Here is a 23996-nt window from a genome sequence, read left to right as displayed (position 1 = left end):
ATCTGTTCAAGCTTACACCGATGAACTGACTTGGATGATATTTAGTATGAAGATAGCAAAGACTACAGTATATAATATGATAGTTTGTACCCCTGTGATCCTTCACAGGATGGGTTTTATTCCGGAAAATTACATAGTTCCCGCGGGATAGTGAGAAACATATCTTCATAGACGGATGGCGCGGAAAACAAGTAGTATATCATTAAATAAGAAACTCGATTATAACTCAATAGTAAACCGAATGATTAATATAATAATAATATTTATTTCAAAACTCAAGGCTTCATAATTAACAAGACACAATATTTTAAATTAAATAATCACAATCAATCAAAATCAAAGGTTAAGGTTAAGGGAAATAAAATTTACCATTTAAATGTAGATTTTTTAAAATCTTTTTGTCTCATACGAAGCTTGTATATTCATCTAATTACATTGAATATCTAACTTGCATATAACTTAATAGCCATACATAGGTATAACATAACATTATGTTGTTTATACATACATAACGAAAGCGATCCCGCTTTAACACATAATCTCATACAACTATTCCATCTCAATAATATTTCGATATATTTTACATTTTCCAACAATTCTTACCACCATCAAAATCAGCAAACGAAAATTACTTAAGTTTTAAAAAGGGATATAATTATTTCTGAATAATTTATGTTTCAAGTAAATATATTTCGCTCATAAATTTGTATAAATAAATTTCACTAGTGACTAATTATATTTTTAAATAACGCGTTAGTTTTGTCACTAAATAATTACCTCCTCTAACGCTTCTGTCAGATTAAATTATTTCTCTCTAAATAATTTACATAAAAATATAGATAGATCACTTAAAATTTCTCATCCACATTTCCTCCTGTATGTACTAAATATAATTCGCTTAAAACATTTTTCTGGTTATTGCTTAATTTCTTACTGATATGCGAAGTTAATGAAGAAATCTAATTTAATAGGTATCTTGAGTATTCAATCAAATCATACATTATTGTCTTATACATAATTTATTTGGAAACAAATTTCAAGACTAGAAAACATAATGAATTTCTTTGTCGTGCTGGCATTGTTTAAGATTCCAGGTAAATAGAAGAAACTGGCTTAGAAAAAAAAATACAAGGCGATTCCTTCAAAACATTTATAAGGACTCATCTGATTGTACTTAGTTCACTACTCCCTGAAATGACTACGACTTCTTATACCTACACAGTTTTACATTCCGGTATTTGTCTATCGGGATAATCAAGCTATGAAAAAAACACCGTTCACTAGTTTAACAAGTCTTGATTCGCATTTTACAAATTAAAAAAATAATAACCAGATATTTCTGAACAATATCATTGATTACAGTGCTTTCATTCTAGCATGTGGGTGACAGCTGTCAATATCACAGACTAGAGAGTGAAAGTGGCAAAACTTGAGTCGATAAAACTAATAATTTTAAATGTTGATCATAATTAATGTCATCAATCATCATTATTCCGATTATTACGCTAATTTTGATGAGAAAAGTGAAATTCTAGGTTGGAATAATAAACGGACTTTACAAAAATGTTCGTTACTTATGAATTAATAAGTACCGATATAACTCAAGATCCATTAGGTCCCATCACTAAACGAGTCTGTGGTATTCACGTTACATGCATATTACGGTTCTCCACTTATTTAATTGTGCTTGGAATTTTATTAATTGATTATAAAAATCTGATAGGTTGAATTTACTTCGTATAACATAGTCCTTTATGTTCAAATATTTCACGCCAATCATAATTCAGGCTAGAACTGAAGTATTTTATACCGCAGCAACTTTTTTTTAACAAAAGGAAACGGTGCATCATTTGTCACCAGCACCATGCTAGAATGAAAGCACTGTAGTTCATTGTGTAATATTTCTGACTTATTGTTTCTTTATAATAATATAGGCCATTGATAAAATATAAACGTTTTTCAACTTTACGGAATATTTGCCATTTATAACATACTGTAAAATAATTACATTTTGCTGGGTTCAAATTCTACACTCAACATTTCTTACTCTAACCCCCTGTTCACCGTTCATTGATTAATTTTATATGACAGATATCCATGATGTCGTCTCTGTTTGTTTTGTCCGAATAGACGGAGACGGCATCACATTTATCTGTCAAATAAAATCTATCCGTGAGTGGTGAAACAGGCCCTAATCTTTCGCTTTTAATTTATATTTTAAAAATTATATTAACAAAAGTGCCATTTAAGATTTAAAAGTCTCAGAAAAGAAAGGAAGCATGAACAGTATTAGACGATAAATAGTCAAGACAAATACATGTTTAGGGATAAAATAGCTTTGTGGTACTTAACATGGAATCAAAAGGGTGAATTCGTGCCTTCCTACAATAATGACCCTGAAAATATGGACATAAAAATAATTTATAAAGATTTAAATAAAATTACTCGCACGAACACAAACTCTACTACATTAAAATGCCTTATAGTCTTTAAGAGTTTAGCAAAATGTAGAAATATCGTTACAATAAAAGTACCCTTTCATGTGCCTATATAAATTTGTAAATTCTTCAATTTTTAGGATTGAATAAAACCTTAGCTTTAATCGTCACTAGTTTTTTTTTTCTCTATAAATATATTTTTTTCGATTCCTCGTAACATTAATGAACTCAGTTTTTATTTGGCTCATCTTTTCAGTCAACCCTCAATTTGGAAGACTTACGAAAGCCTTAGTCTTATTCAGAGAGATTCAGTGAAACCCGTATCAATACACTATTTACACTATCTTCACTTACGATGCAAGAAAGCGGAAAATGCAACGCATATGCTACCATTTCATAACTTATGGGCGGTGATGATCTCTTATCATCAGGAGACCCACTTGCTCGTTTGCCATCCAGTCAAATAAAAAAAAAAAAACTTAAAGCCAATTTTATATTGAACCAAAAGCAAATGACCCGCAACTATTGACGCTAAAGCTGACAAAATTTTAACGAAAAAAAAACGCTAGTAATAGTAAGAAGTAGGGGTGGACGTTATTTCACGTCACCGTATACAGTAACTGGTGACGTGCTGAATAACCAAATGACTGGTTTTACGTCAAGCGACAAGTGGTGATTTTGTTACGAGCTATTTTTGTAGTGATGAATTTTTGCCTCAACGTTTCGACACCTTAACGAATAGCAGCAGAGTAAAAAATTATAATTAACTTTATACAACGTCAATGAACGATTCTTAGATTATGAAATTATTGACATTACACCGAAAAATTATGCTTGTGAAAATAACGTAATAGCTTGTAACAAATTACGTTAAATACTAGTTTCATTTCTAATTCAGTTACAGTGACTGTCACAAACGCGTCACTGCATGCAGTGAAAGAAACTGGTTACTTAAATCACTGGTTTTAGTAACCAGTCACATGATTCTTGTCACCAGTTTTGTTTCGTTTCGCTAAAATTACGTAACGACCCACACCTAGTAAGAAGCCCTTTATTACCTCTGTTAAATAATAACCTCCATTCGTAACTGCTAAGGCCATAGACTCAAGATTCGCCATCATCTCGTCTGCTAAGGCAGTATCAACATATTTTTAAGTAGGTTCCTAATTGTAACTAAATTTAAAAAGGGGTTCCAACTAATCTTTCTGAATGACATCGTTTTGTCGACGCATACACCTCTAAACTACACAAAGTCACACAACGTGTATACGTACAGATGCTATATTCTCTATTTTATTATGTAGTTACTATTTTTTTGGTACACTTACAAAATTTCGTCGGCACAACCGATTTTGGTTAACAGCTATTTAATTTTATTCCTACCTAGTGAATCTATTACTTCAATGTTTTATATCTAGTAATGTATGTACTGTTTGTTAAGGTTATCATTTAATTGTTTTATTATCTATTGTTAATCATTACATCCATTAGCTTGTCTGTTATAAGTTAGTCAGTAACAATATTTCTAACGTTAATCTCAGACTTGTTTTTATTACCAAAATAACGGAAATAATAACTACAGTTTTTAATAAATTTTACACGATCAAATGCTTACCAATGTGAACTAGACTAGCAGTCTTTTATAAAACATTTGGTAAATAAAGTAAGATGAAAACAGCAAAACCTAATTTATTTCAAATGACCAACTTACAACACCAAGTTCAATAATCATCTCACAATTTCTAGGTTCCTGCTTTAAAATTAAGAGAAGAAAAGATTTTCTTTCATTCTCCCAATTTTTTCTGTAGCTGCAAGTGCAAACATGAATGTCACACATCTAAAACATTGAGTACGTATACACTGTCACCAAGCGCGATCTAAAATAATGGATAATTATTTTCGCTAACGTTGTTTAACACCGGTTATTTATCGTTAACGTTGTTTTAACACTGTTCTTTTGGTTTTGCCGTTTTGTTTATATAAGAGTTTCTTTCCCGCCGTGCTTGTAGAGGTCCCCGTAAGGATTGCTGTCCTTACGGGGCACGGTTTTTCGAGGGGGAGGGTCTCTTTGCGGCCTTGGCTCTGCATACTAGTTTTTCGACGTCAATATTGTCACAAACTCTGAAATAAAGAAACATTTTATTTTATTAAAGACGAAATACAATAAGAAGGTGTTTATGTTGTTTAATTTCTAAAAGTTCGTTGCAAATTCAAAATTTGATTCTCAAGTAAATTTACCTTCTTATTCAGTTGGTAGTCTATGATTCTACAGAAGACAACCTTCACCCATCAAACATGTGCTTCTAGATATATTGCAAACTAACTGTTGCTCATAATTTCAACCGTTTTCCGTGGGAAGTTTATAATGTTCTGGTGTTCCCAGGATACAGCATAGCCTATGTTATTCGCTGTTAATTATAGCTTTCTACATGTGAAAGAATTTTTAAAATCGGTTCAGTAGTCTTTCCCCTTTATTCATAAACGACAATCAAACCTATTTTAGTTAAAATGCCGCTAAAATTCGTTTGTCCTTATCTGTCACTTCGACATTTGTATTTGTTAGAAAGGGACAAAGCATTTGTTAGTTAACATAGGCTTGTTAAGTTTTATGAATAAGGTGGTTAGACTTTATCCATTGCAAATAATGTTCCGAACCTAGGGGTACCATTAAAAGGGTAAAACTGTCAGAAAATGGCTAGGACCCACTGCTTTAGAACTTGAAACCACCAGTGGTTTTCTACTTATATAAAAGCTTATTGAATCAGGCATTACTTTGCAGGGGTCATATTCGGGCCATTTATTATTTTGTTGTCGATATTTTTCTCAGTTTTAAATGCAATTTGGTGAATTGGTAAAGTTGCTTATTCTGACTATGGTAAGCTGGATTTTACACTAGAATTGAGTTACACAAAATGTATGGAAATTTCGTAACTAAACTGAAGATTTAGTATAAAATGAAGAACTCAAAATGAAAAAAACTGGCCCATTCATGAACTATAAAAAAAATACTTTGCTCACTCGCGACTTTACGATTGCTACGTTTACGCAACAAACGTGTGTTCATACAGCTCTGCCTCCACGCTGTAAGAACACACACACATACACAAAACCCTATCACCGACACCACACTACGCTTAGAACTCAACCAGGGTGTAATTGCTCTAGTGATTAATGCTGGTTGAGTTTCTTGCATAGACATAGCTCATCGTAAAGCCAAGTTTAGACTTGCAAGAAAAATCGTGCAAGTTGCATTGCATTGTGAGGCTGTAAAGCAACGAGTTTGTAGTGGTCAATCGAGCGCCACAATGTAATGCAACTTGCACGATTTTTCTTGCAAGTCTAAACTTGGGTTTAGGTCACGGGAGAGCAAAGTAATCCTACTAATATTATAAATGTGAAAGTTTGTGAGTGAGTATGTTTGGTACTTCTTCACGCCGAAACGGCTGGATGGATTTAGATGAAATTTGGCAAAAAGTTATTTTATGTCCTGGATTAAAACATAGGACATTTTTTATTCCGATATTCCCACGGGATCTCTAAATAACAACCGCTGGGCTTAGAGTCATGAAATTTGGAATGTAGGTAGCTGGACATCTGGGATAGCTGTACGTCTGGAATAACACATAGGCTACTTTTTATCCCGATATTCCCACGGGATAGGGATAAAATCTCGAAGTAATAACCGCTGGGCTTAGAGTCATGAAATTTGGTATGTAGATAGCTGGACATCTGGGATAACACATAGGCTACTTTTTATCCCGATATTCCCACGGGATAGGGATAAAATTACGAAACAACAACCGCTGGGTTTAGACTCATGAAATTTGGAACGGGTGTTTTAAATTTAACGTCAATGAAAACCACGATGTAATTTTAGGGAATTCCCACGAGAATTTAATAAAATCCCGGAATTTCAATTCAACTGCTGTATCTAATGATTTACGCGTGCAAAGCTCCGGCTAAACGCTAACAGCCTTATTCATAAAACTTAACAAGCCTATGTTAACTAACAAATGCTTTGTCCCTTTCTAACAAATACAAATGTCGAAGTGACAGATAAGGACAAACGAATTTTAGCGGCATTTTAACTAAAATAGGTTTGATTGTCGTTTATGAATAAGGGGGTAAGTGTTTATAATTATTTCATTAAGAGTACAGCTCACCGTCGTAGTTAACCATGCCGTCACCGTCCAGATCAGCCTCTCGAATCATGTCGTCCACCTCTTCCTCGCTGAGCCTCTCTCCCAAGTTCGTCATGACGTGGCGAAGCTCCACCGACGAAATTAGACCGTCATTGTTCTTGTCAAATACCCTGAAATGAACCGCAGGTTTTTTTTTAATGAAAGCTTTACCAGCGATTGATCTCTGTCTCATATGATGAAAGTCTATTCGACAAGAGTAGATGAAAAAATAACATCTCGGGATAGCGATTGCCGCTAATTATCTCAAATTGTATGACGAGCGTAGTAATACACTGTGAAACTGAGTTTCGTAGAACCAGGGGGGCTACTACGCAAATCGAAAACTTTCACGCTCCTTTTCACTCTCGTATGAAATAATATAAGCGTCAGCGGGACGGCAAGATTCGAAGTTCGAATTTTGCACTTCATAGTATAAAATAAATGAAAAAATAAAAATCTTTTAATTTGGAAAACCAACAGCCAACCACAGGGTCAGGCACGCAGTTCTTATCAAACGCTGAGCGACCGTACTATACTATTTAGGAATGCACTTCGAGTGTATCTTTGTTTATTTACGTGTTATTTTCTGTTTTATACAGTTATACTAATTATTAAAAAATTATGTTTTAAACATTTTCAATGAGTTTATGAACTTTTGGTTTATTAGACCTTATTTTTTTATCAACTCGCGGTGAAGAGAAAGTAAGTAAGATTGAAGATGTAGAGAATCTCATTGATTCAAGAACAGTCTATTCAGTCAACCTTGGTTCTTTAATAGACTGTTTTAGATGATACTCAGTCAAGACGTGGCATTCGGTTTTTTGCCAATTTTCTTTTCGATATTGTAAGCAAGCCGAGCAAGTGGAGCCGTGGTGGCCGAGTGGTTTGACCTATGGCCTCTCAAGCAGAGGATCGTGGGTTCAAACCCCGGCTCGCACGAGCTTTACGGTGAAGGATAACATCGAGAGGAAACCTGCACAACAAACCTGCGAAGCAATTCAACGGTGTGTGTGAAGTTCCCAACCCGCACTGGGGCCGCGTGGGAACTAATGCCCACGCCCTCTCATTCCGAGAGGAGGCCTGTGCCCCGCAGTGGGACGTATATAGGCTGGGATGATGATTGTAAGCAAGGTCGGTAAAGTACGCGAATGAAATTGTAATGCTTTAGCCGTTATCGTCATACATTCTAGCGAATTTGGGTAGAAACATATTAGCGACGGGGGTGAAGGGTGGTATTTTTTCCAAATAAACGTTCTTTTCTATATAGAATACTTGACAGTCCATTGTCACTTGTGAGTTCCGGACCAGCGGGGCTGAGGCAAATCGAGAAGGAAATGGTGAGACGATTTAGACATGGACGCAAAGGTCAGGCCGGACATAGCGTAAGAAAGGGACTTATGGAGATCAAGAGAGGAGGCCTTTGTCCAGTAGTGGAACACTATCTATAGGTAGCTTAGGTTATGTAAAAAATACCTAGGTACTGACCTGAAAGCCTCTCTTAGCTCGTCCTCACCGTCGGCACCACGCATCTTCTTAGACATCATCTGCAGAAACTCGTTAAATTCGATGGTGCCGTTGCCGTCTTGGTCCACTTCTTTAACCATGTCCCTCAGCTCCGTTTCTGTAACGTAAAAATATCTTTTATAAAACTTGAGACCTAAGCCGTGGTGGCAGAGTGGTTTGACCTATGGCCTCTCAAGCAGAGGATCGTGGGTTCAAACCCCGGCTCGCACCTCTGAGTTTTTCGAAATTCATGTGCGGATTACATTTGAAATTTACCACGAGCTTTACGGTGAAGGAAAACATCGTGAGGAAACCTGCACAAACCTGCGAAGCAATTCAATGGTGTGTGTGAAGTTCCCAATCCGCACTGGGGCCGCGTGGGAACTAATGCCCAAGCCCTCTCATTCTGAGGGGAGGCCTGTGCCCTGCAGTGGGACGTATATAGGCTGGGATGAGTGATGAAAACTTGAGAATCAAAGGACTCTTTGAAAGGAGTAAAGAAAATATTTTTATTCTTTTTTAGGGTTCCGGAGCCAAAATGGCAACACGGAACCCTTATAGTTTCGTCATGTCTGTCTGTCTGTCCGTCCGTCCGCGGCTTTGCTCAGGGACTATCAATGCTAGAAAGCTGTAATTTTTCACGGATATATATGTAAACTATGCCGACAAAATGGTACAATAAATTAAAAAAAAAAAAAACATTTTTTTTAGGGCACGTATCCCATAGACGTAAAGTGGGGGCTGATTTTTTTGTCATCCAACCTATAGGGTGGGGTATCGTTGGATAGGTCTTATAAAACCATTACGGGTTTGCAATGACGATTTCTCGATTCAGTGATTTGTTTGCGAAATATTCAACTTTAAAGTGAAAATTTTCATTAAAATCGAGCCGAAGCCGAGCGAGATTGAACCTTAAATGAGCTTCTTGACCGAGTTCTAGACCACTACACTTATTTTTCCTTTTAGTTTAGGCAGTCGGCTTTTTTGATTTTTTAAATTAAGGGGCGGTTTCACCATCCATTGATTAGCGTTAACCGACGGTTAAATGTGATGCCGTCTCCGTCTATTCGAACAAAACAAATAGAGACGGCATCACACCTAACCGCCAGTTAACACTAATCAATGGATGGTGAAACAGCCCCTAAATCTAATGTTTTATTTTACACTTTTTTGATATTTATGTGAAATGTTAGATTAAAGTACAAGTTAGTAAAAGGCACAAAATTTGGCCACCCTTTATACAAAATTACTGATTCTGCATACATTTGTGGGCCAAATTTTTGCCGCTCAGTATATATTTAGAATGGGCTAATTATTAGCTTTCATTTGATACCCATATTGTTACAATACATAATATATTTTTTCGTTCCTCCACCATATTTTTTGAAATATCGTATCATATTGAAATATTGTATACCCTATGTCACTCAGTCCAACAGTAATGACGAATCCAATGACGAATATGAGGTATCATATGTTAAAATCCATCTAGCCGTTTAGGCTGCAGCGAGGACCAAAGAAATGGACATACATACCCTCATACATACATGCATACATACATACATATATATGTACATACGCTCGAAAAACATAACCCTCCTTCGGGCAGTCGGGTAAAAATAAGTAGGTATCTACGATTTTCGCTTTTAGGTTAGTTAAATCTGTTATTGATAGCGGTTGTCAGAATGACTCAAATTCATTATTATTTATATACCATTTATTAAAGCGGCTGTCGGAAAAAGGAACCATCTTTGCCAAGAAGAATGCATCAACATCTGTTGGCCGGCCACTATAGTATTAAGTAACGCCTACTCAAACATAATCACTTAGTAACAGCTCTCCATCATTGCCTGCCACACAACATTGCCAAGTGTAACATAACGAATTTAGAAAACTTGAAAAACCTCCGAGATTGTCATTCTAAAGGTCTCAAAAACGGCTTCACTGATTTTAAGGAACATTAGCTAAGATAGGAACCACTGCAGATAAACTTACTTTCACGTAAAAAAACCGCGCATAAATAGCGACAGATAGAATCGAGCGACTGATAGACAGACATTGACTCATAACACCCCTCTTTTTTACGTCGGGGGTTAAAAATTAAGATTTAATTCGAACTTCTACTCACAGCACAATGCTGATGCTGAGTCAGCGGCCGTTTTACTTTTGCGGAGACACACAAAATCGAGTATGTTTTCATTTTTAACCGACTTCATTGTATTTTTTTTTTTGTTTGATTTGTGTTTGTTGTTTTTTTTTGTTCGATTTGTATGTCTTGATGAATAAATAAATAATAAAGTCAGATTAGCAAAGCTTGTGTTATGGGTACTAAGCAACGGATAAATATAATTATATTATTATATAGATACATAATTAAATACATATTAAACACCCAAGACCGAGAACAAACATTCGTATTTTTCATACAAATATCTGCCCGACACGGGAATCGAACCCGGGACCTCAAGCTTCGTAGTCAGGTTCTCTAACCACTAAACAAAATGTGCATCAGTTTAGAAATAAAAATAAATTTTCGGTGACTAAATGTAATTTTAAATATTTTGATAAAGGCCTAACTAATACTGCAAAAAACCACGCTCGTGTTTTAAGGACCCTCATTATGTAACGGTTGCATAAAATACTATTATAATATTATCAAGGATTTTATAACAGTAAAGATGTACATATAATTATAACATCTGCAAAACCATTTCACATACGGCTGCCACATAACCATTCTACTCGTATTACAGGGATACATACAAACAAAACAATAGGGATATGGAACATTAAAATGGCCGCCGTCCCGTTGCGGTGTCCCCAATGTAATATGATTTGGGAAAGTAAAGGAGAAATAAAACCCTTCAGAGATTCTGATATTGTATTTATATTGCGGTCACTTTTGCGATGTTCAGGGAAATGCGGATATTGTATTTTGAGATGTATTGGGATATTGTGAAGTTACGCTTGAGGATTGTAATGCCAATGGATTTTAGGGCAGAATCCAGGGTTATAGCCCAGATGAGAGTCATATTATGGTCTAAATCTAGTTATTTTTCGCAAATAAAACAATAAAACTTCTTTATTGTAAATTAGCATTAGTCAAATAATAAAATGTTCATTTGTCCCAGAATAGTTATTTGTGTCACAAGGGAGCAAAATGGTGTATTTACGGCGAGGGCGTACATTGAATCCAGAATGTAGCGAAGGATTCTACAATAGAATCCTGAGCGTAATGAGGGATTCAAGTGTTAACGCCCAAGATGAAAATAATTTTGCTCCCGAGTGGCTCATACAACTTTTCACACCGAGCATTAAAAATCTTGAAAAAAAATCTAAATATTGATAAAGAACAACCAGCATAGAAAATGGCGTGGCTTTACAATTATCAACTTTAAAAAATGGCATTTGCAATGAAACACTTAGAAAAGCCTTGAACAGAAAAGTTGCACTTTGCTCCCTCTCGTCAGGGAGGAAAAATTACTTTTCTGAAGGAGAGGTGTGAAAAGGTTATTATACTACATTTATTCTTGAAGTCCTAAAATCGTAAAGAAGCAATTGCGGTGAAGACCTATTCCCTCGACATCTTTCAAACAAAAACGATCGCTTACATAACGGCCCGACCACGAATTCGTGCGACTGGCGACTTATCAGAGTGTTTTCTGTTCATTGCGTGGCCAATAGGCATGCCGCCTAGTCGGTAACTTTTAACACACTCAATGAACAATAAACGCGGTTGTACCACCATTTCCTCGCACCGTGGTACTTAAACGGGTGGTGCTGAGGTCAAAATTAACGTTATTAGGTGTTATATTTACAGCTGTGTATAATTAAAGGTGCGTTACATTTATAATTATACAGGGTGAATATATTACTAAGGCTAGCCAAGTTTTCACATTATTCAATTCGATGCCGATTCAATATCGGGTCGTGTGTCCATAATAATATGAGTTATGTTGGTCTGCTTCAGTTGGTCCGATTCGATATCAGATATCGGATCCACTAACGCGTTTCAATGTTTTGTGTTTTGTTGATAATAGTTACGCTAACAGACATATTAATGCTTACATTTTTCTTAAATCTCAGAACTCGCTATTGCCAGACGATTGAGACGATATTTTAAGACTGTTGGCGTATGTAAGCGATCATCTTTAGTTTAATCGGATTTAGTGAGCTCGGTACGATTCACCAAGAGACGCGCGGGTCCAAATTCTGTTTTTAAAACTCTGTCAGACGTCGCTACTCGCAGCTGTTATCCGCGACTCCATCTGCGAGGAATCGTTTATCGCTATCTCGCTAAAACTATGCAATTTCCCGGTATAAAACTATCATATTTTATGTCCTCCTCAGAGTTTTAAATTGAATCTATGTCGATGATATTCTAAATCGGTTGAGCGGTCTAAGTGTGAAAAGTTAACACATAGAAAAAACAAACAGAGAGTTACTTTTGCATTTATAACCATAGGCTAAAATAAAATAAGTCAGAAACGGTCCGACTAGTTTCGATCTTTTCGAGAGAACTTTCAGAAGATTCAAATTATGTCTCACGAAGGCTTGTATTATTATTAGTTAAAATATTCATGATTCATTTTCTGATTGACCAAACCTAGATAGGTCATAATGTAAAGTTTGTCGTTATGTCATAAGTCTTTTTTCTCTAAATCCATTAATTGATGAAAATTACTATAAAACAAACCTAACCCAACCTACAGTTTTCTATAGGATGACCATTTAAAAATTTCAGAAAAACATACGGTTCGGCAGAACAAAATTATGATTAGGTAAGAAAAATTCGGAAAAACGTTACATTATGACTTGCGAAAGTTATACGACTAGATACGCATCGTAGTAACTACATTACCTCCTTATCCGTCGCACTAGGTTAAAATGCACGATTATTTATTCTACCCCCTATTCAGGTCGCGTAAAAATTCATGAAATCACATTCATCGTGGCTCACAAATTGAAATGTCTACCTTTTGTTTATTTTCATTTATATTCAAGTGGATATCCTCAAAGGCTCCAATGGTTAGTAAATAATTCAGCGCTATTCTACAACATCCTTTATATGATAAATGTAATGAGAATTTGGGACGCTTAGGACCTTTAAATAAATAAAGGGCGTTCAATAAATATGATAATTTTGAAAGGGTTTCTTTCGGTTGATGGAAAATTTATATTTTTGGGTTATTGTTACTGAAGGAAGATTACAGGTTTACTGGATTAGCATTTGCTTTATCTATAAATAAGGTGCATAATCTTGACTTGTCTTTTTATTTGAAAACGCTTTTTGAAAATCAATTTCTGATAAGTTTATCAGTCCACATAGCCCACCGACATAGGTTACCGACATAGCCCGAAGAATTGCGAAACTGAAGTGGCAGTGGAAGGTACACATCGCTTGCAGGACTGATGGCCGATGGGGTCAGAAGGTTCTCAAATGGAGTCCACAGACCGAGAGACGAGCTGTCGGAAGGCCTCCAACAAGATGGAGCGACGACCTGGTTAAGATCACGGGATCGTGGTGGATACGGAAAGCACAAGACCGGTCTGAGTGGAGAGCCTTGGGGGTGGCCTTTGTCCAGCAGTGGACGTCTTTCGGCTGACACGATGATGATGATGATGACGTTTATCAGTGTTATAGTTCAGGAAATATGAATTGACCATCTGTTAGCTTCACTAAGTACATAAACAAGTTACCAATTCATATTCCTGAACTAATAAACATCTTGTTGATCTTTTTTTTTGTATCCCCTAGAGCGATTCAAATTATTATTATTATTTATTGATTAATTCTTTACTATGGATAAGAAGTTGTGAATGAGTAGAATATTAAAATTAATATTATACTAACGAAAATGTTTCATTTAATAGTCGACTATTTTTTATAAACTCGTTGAATAGAACAAGGTCATCTTACTATGTGTTCAATAGTTACGGACCAATCACACACCAACACACAAAAATAAAAACGTCCGCATGTATCTAGTCAACACTGACGTATTTATTTACATTTTCTCGTTTAGCGTAATTTATAACCGTTTCATTATCATCATCATTACATACCAACCTACGCTCCATTGCTTTATATAGGGCTCTCAGAATGAGACTAGGTATAACTATTACCTATAAACCGTGATATTAACTACCATTCAGCGTGATAACGCGGCCAGTTTGATGGATACCTTTGCGTCAGGGACAACTCGAGGGGGCTTTTTGACTAGGCTTAAGAACTTCTTAAGTTAAGTTTTTTTTTCATCTGTATTATTTGTTTTCTTGACATGAATAAATAAATTAAATCTTGAAAAAAATAACTATAACCATTCATTTAGTTTATTTTCGTACCATTTTGAGATTTTGTATTCTCCGTTATTTATTGTTTTCTCCGTTGCTATAATTTATTTAATAAAAATTAAATTAAATACATTTTATTTAGATAGTTTATGGGCCAGAGAGTGACATATGCTACTTTTTATCCCGAAAAACTACCTAAAAAGTAGCTACCTAAATAAATACGAGTATTTATTGTAACAGTTTCTGAGTGTGTGTATTTTACACTCAAACTTATGGACGGATTTAAATAAAACTAGCTTTTGGCCGCGGCTGCCGCGTGGAATTCGGTTAACGGGCGCTGTTCCCTCAAGACACGACACACGACACTCAAAAGTAGCATATGTCACTCTCTGGCCCATAAACTATCTCCATACCAAAAATCACGTCGATCCGTCGCTCCGTTTCGATGTGAAAGACGGACAAACATACAAACACACACTTTCGCATTTAAGTATAATATTAGTATGGATTTGGTACGCAGATAGCTGGATCTTGGAAATAATGCATAGGTTACTTTACTTTCCAACGGGATGGGGATATACATGTCAAAGCTTGCACTGTTGTGTTTCGGTGTGGAGAGTAAGACAGCCGGTGAAATTACTGGCACTTGAGGTATTCCATCTTAGGCCTCTAGGTTGGCAACGCATCTGCAATCCCCCTGGTATTGCAGGTGTCTATGGGCGGTGGTGATCTCTTACCATCAGGAGACCCACTTGCTCGTTTGCCATCCAGTCAAATAAAAAAATTAAAAAAAACCAAAACTCTTAACCAGAAAGTTAAGAGATATAAAATCCCACATACTATAAAAAATAAAGAACGTGTCTAGTCACCTACGTAACTTTTTGAGTTAGCGGTTTGAAAGTTAGTCATCACTAACAATTACTATAAATGGTTACCTACTATTTATTTTAAAGTAAAAAAAAAATATTTTATATTGTTTTCAGATTATTTGTTTCAATGGTAAGTCATAGCACTTTGCGAGCTCTACATTTTGATATTAAAATCGCAAGTTAAAAAAAAGATGACTAGGCATGTTTCCTTTCCGTGGACCCTAAATATACGACGTACATTCGAGGTCAAAGATGATCTTTGCACTTTACTGCCTTGTCGCCTGTCACTCTATGTTTGATATTTTTTGTATAAAATTGTCAAAAGACTTATAGTGACATGGTATTAAAGTGTAAAGATATTTTCGACCTCGACTGTACCCAAATGAAGACCACAATGTATCTGTCGAGAGTTTCTCTAGGAAGCAAGCGATATTCGCACATCTCAACAATCTCCGGAATTTAATATTGTATCTTCAAATAAACACAAATAAACTAAACTTTTCACTTCAATAATCATTGTTTGCGACTTATAAATAGACTTGTTAATATTAGCGTCTCACTTGGCAAGGGTTCTCGACATAATATTCTGCTATAATCCCAACGTTTCGAGCCCGCGTCTGAGCGTAATTGTCTTGTTTTCATTTTATACACGGCTATAAAATTCTCTTATTATAAGAATAAGTTTTATTTAAAAAAAAATTTTTGATACAAGCTTTTTTGCTAACTGTACTTTTTGTTGACTGTACTTGCATTGTCATCCAAACTACATTACCCACTCATACATTGCAAGTTAAATAAAATCTTGTAAAATACCGGTAACCTCTCGTTTCATCGAGTTTATTTACGTAGATTTTTGTTTCGCAGACAACTATTGGCAGACCTTTCTTTTGGGCGAATAAAGTTTGGTATAATTTCGTTACGCTTATTATTTGTTTTGCCGAGTAGTCGATACGCAGAGTAGCGTTAGGCACTTTTGCTTAGTCATGTTTATTTCGTAATTGTTTCAGTTGACCGAACAACTCTTCATCGAAACACAATTAGCAGATTTATCATGGTATTAAAATATAGTTAGGTGCAATGACGAGCGTTAGCGAAAAGGAGTGTTAGGTAGAATTGCGATCAACAGCGCACGAACTGAGCGAGCAAGTGTGCCGCGGTACCAGAACCGAACTTCTAAGTACATACTCATTTTAAGTAAGTTAGACAAGGACACGCTACATACGTCCCTTACAATTTAAGTTCCAACAAGTCTTGGAACATTTAATGAAGACTTCAAAGTTCATCTCTACCGATTTTATGAAGTAATTTGAGTAATGTTGTTGTTGGTAACGTAATATCGTTGCGGCTCTTTACCGCAAAGGCCTGGAATAACAACCTTCCTATTTCATGAAGCATATTAAATACATAATAATATATAGCAAGATAATCTAATTAAATAACAAAAATAAATATCATGGGACACTTGACACCAATTGACCTAGTCCCAAACTAAGTAAAGCTTGTACCTACTACAGATATTAGGCAACTTATATAGATAAATACATACTTAAGTATAGCAACCTGTCACTATTGTACCGTTTTTGTCAAACTCAAAACCTTAAAATTGCTAAAAGTGGCTTCGAAGCAGTAACGTTTCGTGTGCTCTGCCTACCCCATTTGGGAATACAGGCGTGATGTTTGTGTGTGTGTGTTAAGTACATATTAAACATCCAAGACCCGAGAACAAAAATTCGTATTATTCATACAAATATCTGCTCCGGCCGGGAATCGAACCCGGGACCTCAGGTTTCGTAGTCAGGTTCTCTAACCACTTAGCCATCCGGTTGTTTAAAGTAGTGAAAGGCCGAAGACTGAGCCCTGCGGGATTTTTGCACAAATGATATTGGAAATCCATCTGTTTATAGTTTTAAACTCCAGAAAGTTCTAGCATAAGCCAATTTAGTCTCCATTTCAATAGAATCTGACAATCCTATAGATACTTCCAGCCCACTAATACAAACACCGGGTTATCCGGGTGAGCCTATTCCTTTTGTCACACAATGCAAGGGACTGGCAAACACATTCTATATTAGTTTATTGTTTATTTGTATTCTGTGTGCCTACCCTGTATTATTCATGTTGGCAAATAAATCAATCTTCTTCTTCTTCTTATCTGGGTGTTGCTGATGTGACTTGTATTCTTCTCTCTCTATTGATTCCATTTAGATTATAATCACATCAACAGGGACATACATAATTTTAAGTGTGCCCCTGTTAGGGTGTCTTAAATGTCTAGAAAATTGACAGATTCTATTGAAATGTAATTTGAAAGACGTGCCTTAGTAATGTTCCTTGTGACAATAATGAGTTTATACTGACCTGAAGGTCTTTGGCCCAGAGACCGCATCACGACTCCCAGCTCTGCCATCGTAATGGTTCCGTCTTCATCCTTGTCGAACAGCATGAAGGCTTCTTTGAATTCTGCAATGTTACATAACCGACAGGTTAGTAAACTTATGGGGTAAGTGTTATTTAGACTTTCGTGATAAGAAGATGTTATGACGCAATTAAAATCAAAGACGTTTCTGTAACACTTTATCAACCTTGAGTTAGAGTTAGAAAAAGCTAGTTATTTTAATTTGAGTATATCTATTTGTAAGAAGCCGTTTTAGGCCAGAAGAAAGCATGTTTTTTTTATATTTTAGTATTTATTTACTTCATTATGAACTTCAAATATTATATGACCAGTAAATGAAATATTATTAAAAAAATACCATGTTTAATTTACGGTAACAAAAACCTTGAAATTCCTTCAACAAAAGGTTTGTATGTATGTGGTTGTCAAATATCAGTCGCATAAGATTCTTCAAAATAATCCTATGGATACTCTGCTATATTTACATGGCTGCCATCTTTCACATAATAATTAGTACCTGGGCGACCGAGCTTAGCTCGGGTTAAAACTCGATAACAAGCGGTTTCCCAGAGATAGGACCAAACTAAATCGATTTTTAATTTCCGTAAACCCCTACCTACAACCAAATTACATCGAAATCGTTGGAGCCGTTTCCGAGATCCCCGAAATATATATACGTATACAAGAATTGCTCGTTTAAAGGTATTAGATAGATAGATAGATTGCTTTTTTGATGTTCATTGTACATTTATCACTTTCATACCACAGTTTATAAAACAAAGCCATGTTTCAAACAAAAGCCCATTAGCCAATTGATTTGGAATGGTATATTAAAGAACAGTAGAAAACACACTACAAATAGCTTTAATCTAAACCTTGTGGGCAAACATATAAGATCTAAAATTAAAGTGCAAGAAGTGGAATTATGTCGTTTTGAAGCGGTATTATTATGTCGTTAGTACCGAGCATGCTTTGAAAACAAACTGTGATAATTTTAAAGAGTGATTTGAAAAATGATGGTCATGGATAAATGGAATGCCTACAACCAGACATAGCATCATGATTTTTGAAATTTTGACTAGTTTTACAAAATTCATGTAAGCTATTGGAAGATAATAATGATTATGTACATAAAAAAATTATACTGAAAAAGCATTTAAAAAAAGTATAACACGCTTCCATTTAATTAAAATTCACAATTAGGTACATAAAAATAATTTAAGTTAGAAAACTATTGTTAGACTCGGCCATAATTAATCAAAAACATTGTACTCTCGAATTTTATTTATTTAGAAGTAAAACATACCTGCAACTTGTTCCTCCGTAAGGCCATATTCGGACTGAAAAGACGATAATGAAAATTAATTTTACATTCCAAACTCAATAAAAAAATTGCACCTTAAAAATACCCACAGAAACTTGTCTTATAGCTAAATCACTTGTTAGTCTTCTTAATCGCCTATATTCTTTATTATACAAGTCGTCCGTCCCCGCTGCCTTCGCTCTCGCCATTTCACAATCACGTAAATAAATAAAAAATATATTTTCACACGCGAACAATTTTTCACCAGCTCGAAACTTTTACAGCAAAGACCTTTTCCAATATCGAAGAAACTTTTACATTTCAAAACGCTTCTGATCTGACCCTTTTTTTGTGCAGAAAACAAACTAATTTAAAAGTCTGATTTCACTTTTTTTTTAACACTGGCTGCTTAATTTTGTAATAATATTTTGTTTTTAAATTTCAAACGTCGAACGTACTAGCCAGTAATGACACGCGCGACGGAAGATTGTCAGGTTCGCCTCTTCTATATTTAAATTACATTTTGCGCGCTATAATGATCCAACACTAAACGGTTCGTTCGACAGTGTGCTTAGAAACTCATGCGAGTTTTATTTTTAAAGCTTTGTATAATGTTTAATGTAATGTATAGATCTATGTATGTGCGGGTCAAATCTTGAAAGTTGAATTTGACCCACTTCCAGTGGTCGAATTGACATGAAATTTGGCATACTTATGTAAATCTGGTGATAATACAATAACCTGGCAGTGACATCCAGCATCCATCGAGCATCGGCATCCATACAGGTGGTCCAGCCAGGATCGTCTCTGTAGGATGGAACTCCTCATCGGTAAATGGCATCGAATTTAAATTTGGTAGTATGACAATGAAAATACAGTCACAAAAAGCTTTTCAGTAAAAAAGCGTCAGTAAAAAAAAGCTTTTGTACTAAAAATGAAAATTTTAACACAAAAACTTTTTATCTAATTTTTCGTTCATTAACTTTGGTAGCATTAGGTTGTCATTTTTTGCTTTACTTTGTATTTTTTTTATATAAATCCAAACAACTTTTTTGTGAAATGTAGAGCATTGTAATTTTTGAAAAACTTTTTTGTTCATAAAAAGGGAGCAGATAAATGAAAATATTCTATTAAATTATTATTTGTCATTTTATCTACTTCGGTCAAATCAAAATACATCAAAGCTTTATAATAAAAAAAAAACTTATAAAACTAAAACATAACATCCCTATTATTATCAGTATCACACCAGTCGTTAAAATTTATCCAAGCTGCGGCTATTGTAGCCGCACCATAATAGATTTTCTCGATGTTGGCAACTGGAACGCTGCAGCTGGTTTTGGCGGGAAAATTATTGACTCATCAAACATGGCGTCCGTAAACAGAATACAGATAGTGATGTAACTTGACATTTCTATAATGATCTCATTTATTTTGGCTAGGGTAGAGATATTGCCATGCCCTAATTACTAATTAATTGTATATGCAAAGCATTTTTTTAAGCAGTAGTTTTCAAAATTATGGGACATTGTACATATGTTAATAAATAAATATCATGGGACACTTCCCAAACTAAGCAAAGCTTGTACTATGGATACTAGGCTGAATACATAGAAAACTACAGGAAAGTCGGAAATCGAAAAGGAAAAAGGAGAAAATGGTGTCTTGTGAATAAAGAGATAACATGAGATGATCGTCTCTATTTAGGACGAGGCAATATTTTATAGTTTTTTGTATGGACGGAGAAAATATAAATAAAAAAAGCGATGAAAACGAGAAAGATAACATTTACGTATTCAAAAGGAAAGTCTCTCTACCGGCGATAATAATTATTATTGAATATCAGAAACATTGAGTTTTTACCAACTTCCGAAAAAAAAGTCATTTATTGCCATATTAGAAGAATAATAATACAATTAATATAATAAAGGGACTTCAAACAATAAACCAGTATCAGTCTATAAGGCACGCCATCTATGTCAACGTTAGAAAACTAAAATGATTCGTCATTTACACTGTAGATGGCGATACTTAGCAAGTCAACCTCAATGGTATCTGAATTCTGAATTATTTTAGTCGTCAAATTTACTGGAGAATTTCTTTTAAGATTATATGAATAGTTAAAGAAGCTAGTACTGATCGTGAAGTGTGACGTTGGCCAATAAGATATTAGAGGTAGGTCAATATTTAAAAAAAATTACCTTAAAAAAAGTAACTTTAAGATCGCATTATATGTAAATAAATAGGTATTTATTTGATGGTTTTTGAATTTACCGTGTGCTTAATTTATTTAAAAATTTCACACCTACGGTTCTAAATTTAATCTTAACATTACCACTCTAAACAACTAAGAGCTATTAGAACGACTTTATTTCCTTGATTTTTTTCAGTTAGTGGCTTGATACCGAGACCTTTAAGCCAATTCTTTTTTTTTAGCTAGCCTACTTTTGTGTCCCACTGCTGGGCAAAGGCCTCTCCTCTCTTGCTCCACTCCTGCCTATCAAAGGCGAGCTCCCGCCATCCCACATTATATAGGCATCTAAGTCGTCCCTCCATCTCCTCATCGGTCTGCCTCTATTACGGTATCCGTCACTAGGGGACCCATTCCGTAACAATTTTGGCCCAACGTTCGGGGTTCTTTTTTGAGTGAGTGATTTTCGAAATTACATTCGCGACAAATACCGCACGGTATTTTTGAGAAATGCTGTTCCAAATGTATTATAATCAAGTTGAATAACTATAATTACTTTGAGACAGGTAAATACTTTTGTTATATAATACCTTAGCATAACTAAAAAAAACCTGGAAATTCACTGATCAATAAGCTGATACCTACTTAAAGCGTTGTTTCAAATCTTTTGATCACTATAATAGTTGATTATTTTCCAGTTTTTCTACTCTACCTTTTCCCCTGAACTGTATATTTAAGTAAGTGATTACAGTAAGGCGACAGAGCGTTAACCGCCGCCGTACATTTCCACGCCCGAGTTAAAATATTAAATGGGTAAAGGTCCTGGACCAAGTGGAACACTTTTTTTTCATATTTTTCATTTCATTATCCCAGCCTATATACGTCCCACTGCTGGGCACAGGCCTCCTCGCGGAATGAGAGCTTCGGCCGACCCAGTCTGGTGTCAGCCTAGATTTGGGTCCAAGATCCTGGCCACCACGGCTGTATGCTGTATCCACTTCCAGTGGACGGACTGATGCCGTATTGTCTAACGCGCTGACGTTCGTGATCCCATTCACCGTCTCTTTCTACCCTCGTGTTATAACGTGTGACAGAAAGAAGAGGTAAAACGATTGTGATTCCAAGTATCATAGATAGTAATGCCCCTTTGAAAATCGTAAAAGGCGTTCCACAGCCATGCCACATGTAGGGAAAGTATCTTAAATATTGTAAATAGACCATTTTACTGAAAGAAGACTTCATTTTGATTTTAAAAACAATTTAAACTGCATTTTTTTTTATAATCTCCTATTGAACTGGGAATCTTACCCGCCAAGTGATATAACTATACCTACATAATACAAATACACTTGAAAGTCATCGTATCTCAAGCACGTCAACAAAGATGAAGAGACTATAAATCTGATTCACAGCATCCTGTGGTGATATATCTAGCATCTGGAGACAGATCACCACAGTAAATTAATTGCCGTCAGAGGTCGCTTCTAGTTAAGGCTCATGTCGAACGAAGCTTTTGTGTTCCAGTGTTAGCGATCAAACCGCCCTTGCGTCAATTCACGCTATCAACAAAGAAAGCGCTCGTCGCGCCGCGGGTAGCGTATAGTGTGGCCGGGCCGTAACATCTACATTAAGTATGTTATTTTTGGTTCCGACGGATATTTCAGAGTTTACTTACTTTAATTGTAGGACGTTTGACAATACGGTATTTGACAACTCCTGAATTTGCCATATCTTAATATTATTATGAAAATATAGAAATACAGACAGTGTTTAGCGAAGAGAAAACTTAAATCGGTTGAAAATTGGATTTATAGTGAATTTTTGAAAAATCTATACACCTGTCTCTTTCTCAAACGCTTTTCTCTATGCAGCAAGTATGGCGGTACTGGCGTGTGACGTCACATGCCAGTATGTCTTTCTCTGTCTAATCTTGAATTTCAAACCCTCATAACTTTGTTATTTGTAAAGGTTGCTTAAAAATTCTTTCTTTATTCGATAACTGGCATTGTGTAGTTTTAATTTATAAAACATACAAAATAGTCAAATACCGTATTCTAAGACACAACTCTAGAAAAACACTTTCTCTTGATAAATTTTATTTTTATTTTAAAGTATATGAGGAAATTGCATTTTGATAGTGAATAAGTAGGTATGCCAATTTATGAATGGTGTCAAATACCTTATGTAAATTAACATATCCTCCTTCGTGTACAGTCAGCCTTACATCTTCAAATTAAAACGTCTAAAAGCGTTTTATTCCCCAGAACATGTCGTCATTGTCATAAAACTATTTTGAATCTACGTTTTATTAGCGAGTTGAACTAACAAACGATTTTTATTCTAACAAGACGTTGAATGAAATAAAAGATTGGAATAGTAACATGTTTTCAGCGTAAATACTAGTAAAAAAAAACAAGAGAAATAAAAAAATCTGTCTATGCAAAGAGTGCCCTCCAACCTACTACTACTCAAAGACAAGTACCTACTCAAAGACAAGCACAGATGGGCGTTTTTTTAGCATACCGTTTCTTTCAAAATGTATAATAAAAAATCACACAAATTCAGTTTTCTGGCGCCACATAATTTCCTAAATCTGCCTTCCAAAATCTTTGTGGATACTAAAGTTGAAATACATGAAATATTCAGAGCATTTGCGGTATACCATAACGAGAACAGCTGACCCGCTGCAGTCGTTAAAAATCGATTTAGCCTTCCTTTACGCAAATGGACAAACGCGAATAAGTATACACTGACTACGTCGTATGTCTGAAAACGCCGAGTTCTCGTGTAAGTTTTATCGCTACATTGAAAAGTGTCCATTT

At 35.4% G+C, this 23996-nt stretch overlaps 1 protein-coding gene across 6 annotated transcripts in view; it reads right to left on the bottom strand.

Moving 5' to 3' along the window:
- Positions 1-3526: 3526 nt before the first annotated feature.
- The window catches only part of LOC141437342 (neo-calmodulin-like), a 327352-nt gene continuing 306882 nt past the window's right edge, over positions 3527-23996 (bottom strand). For 5 of the 6 annotated variants that reach the window (XM_074100637.1, XM_074100638.1, XM_074100635.1 and 2 more), the window contains 5 exons: positions 18987-19020; positions 17644-17745; positions 8105-8240; positions 6602-6750; positions 3527-4559 (listed from right to left, as the gene is read on the bottom strand). In XM_074100637.1, the coding sequence (XP_073956738.1) occupies positions 4528-4559; positions 6602-6750; positions 8105-8240; positions 17644-17745; positions 18987-19020 (453 nt within the window). In that variant the 3' untranslated portion in view covers positions 3527-4527. Of the gene's footprint in view, positions 4560-6601; positions 6751-8104; positions 8241-17643; positions 17746-18986; positions 19021-19093; positions 19498-23996 lie in introns of those variants that run through there. The other variant, XM_074100639.1, reaches the window with a different exon arrangement.

The sequence above is a fragment of the Choristoneura fumiferana genome, chromosome 17, assembly GCF_025370935.1.
Source record: "Choristoneura fumiferana chromosome 17, NRCan_CFum_1, whole genome shotgun sequence".
NCBI lineage: Eukaryota > Metazoa > Arthropoda > Insecta > Lepidoptera > Tortricidae > Choristoneura > Choristoneura fumiferana.
The sequence above is the reverse complement of the archived record's forward strand: the minus strand, read 5'-3'. Positions and strand labels throughout refer to the sequence as shown.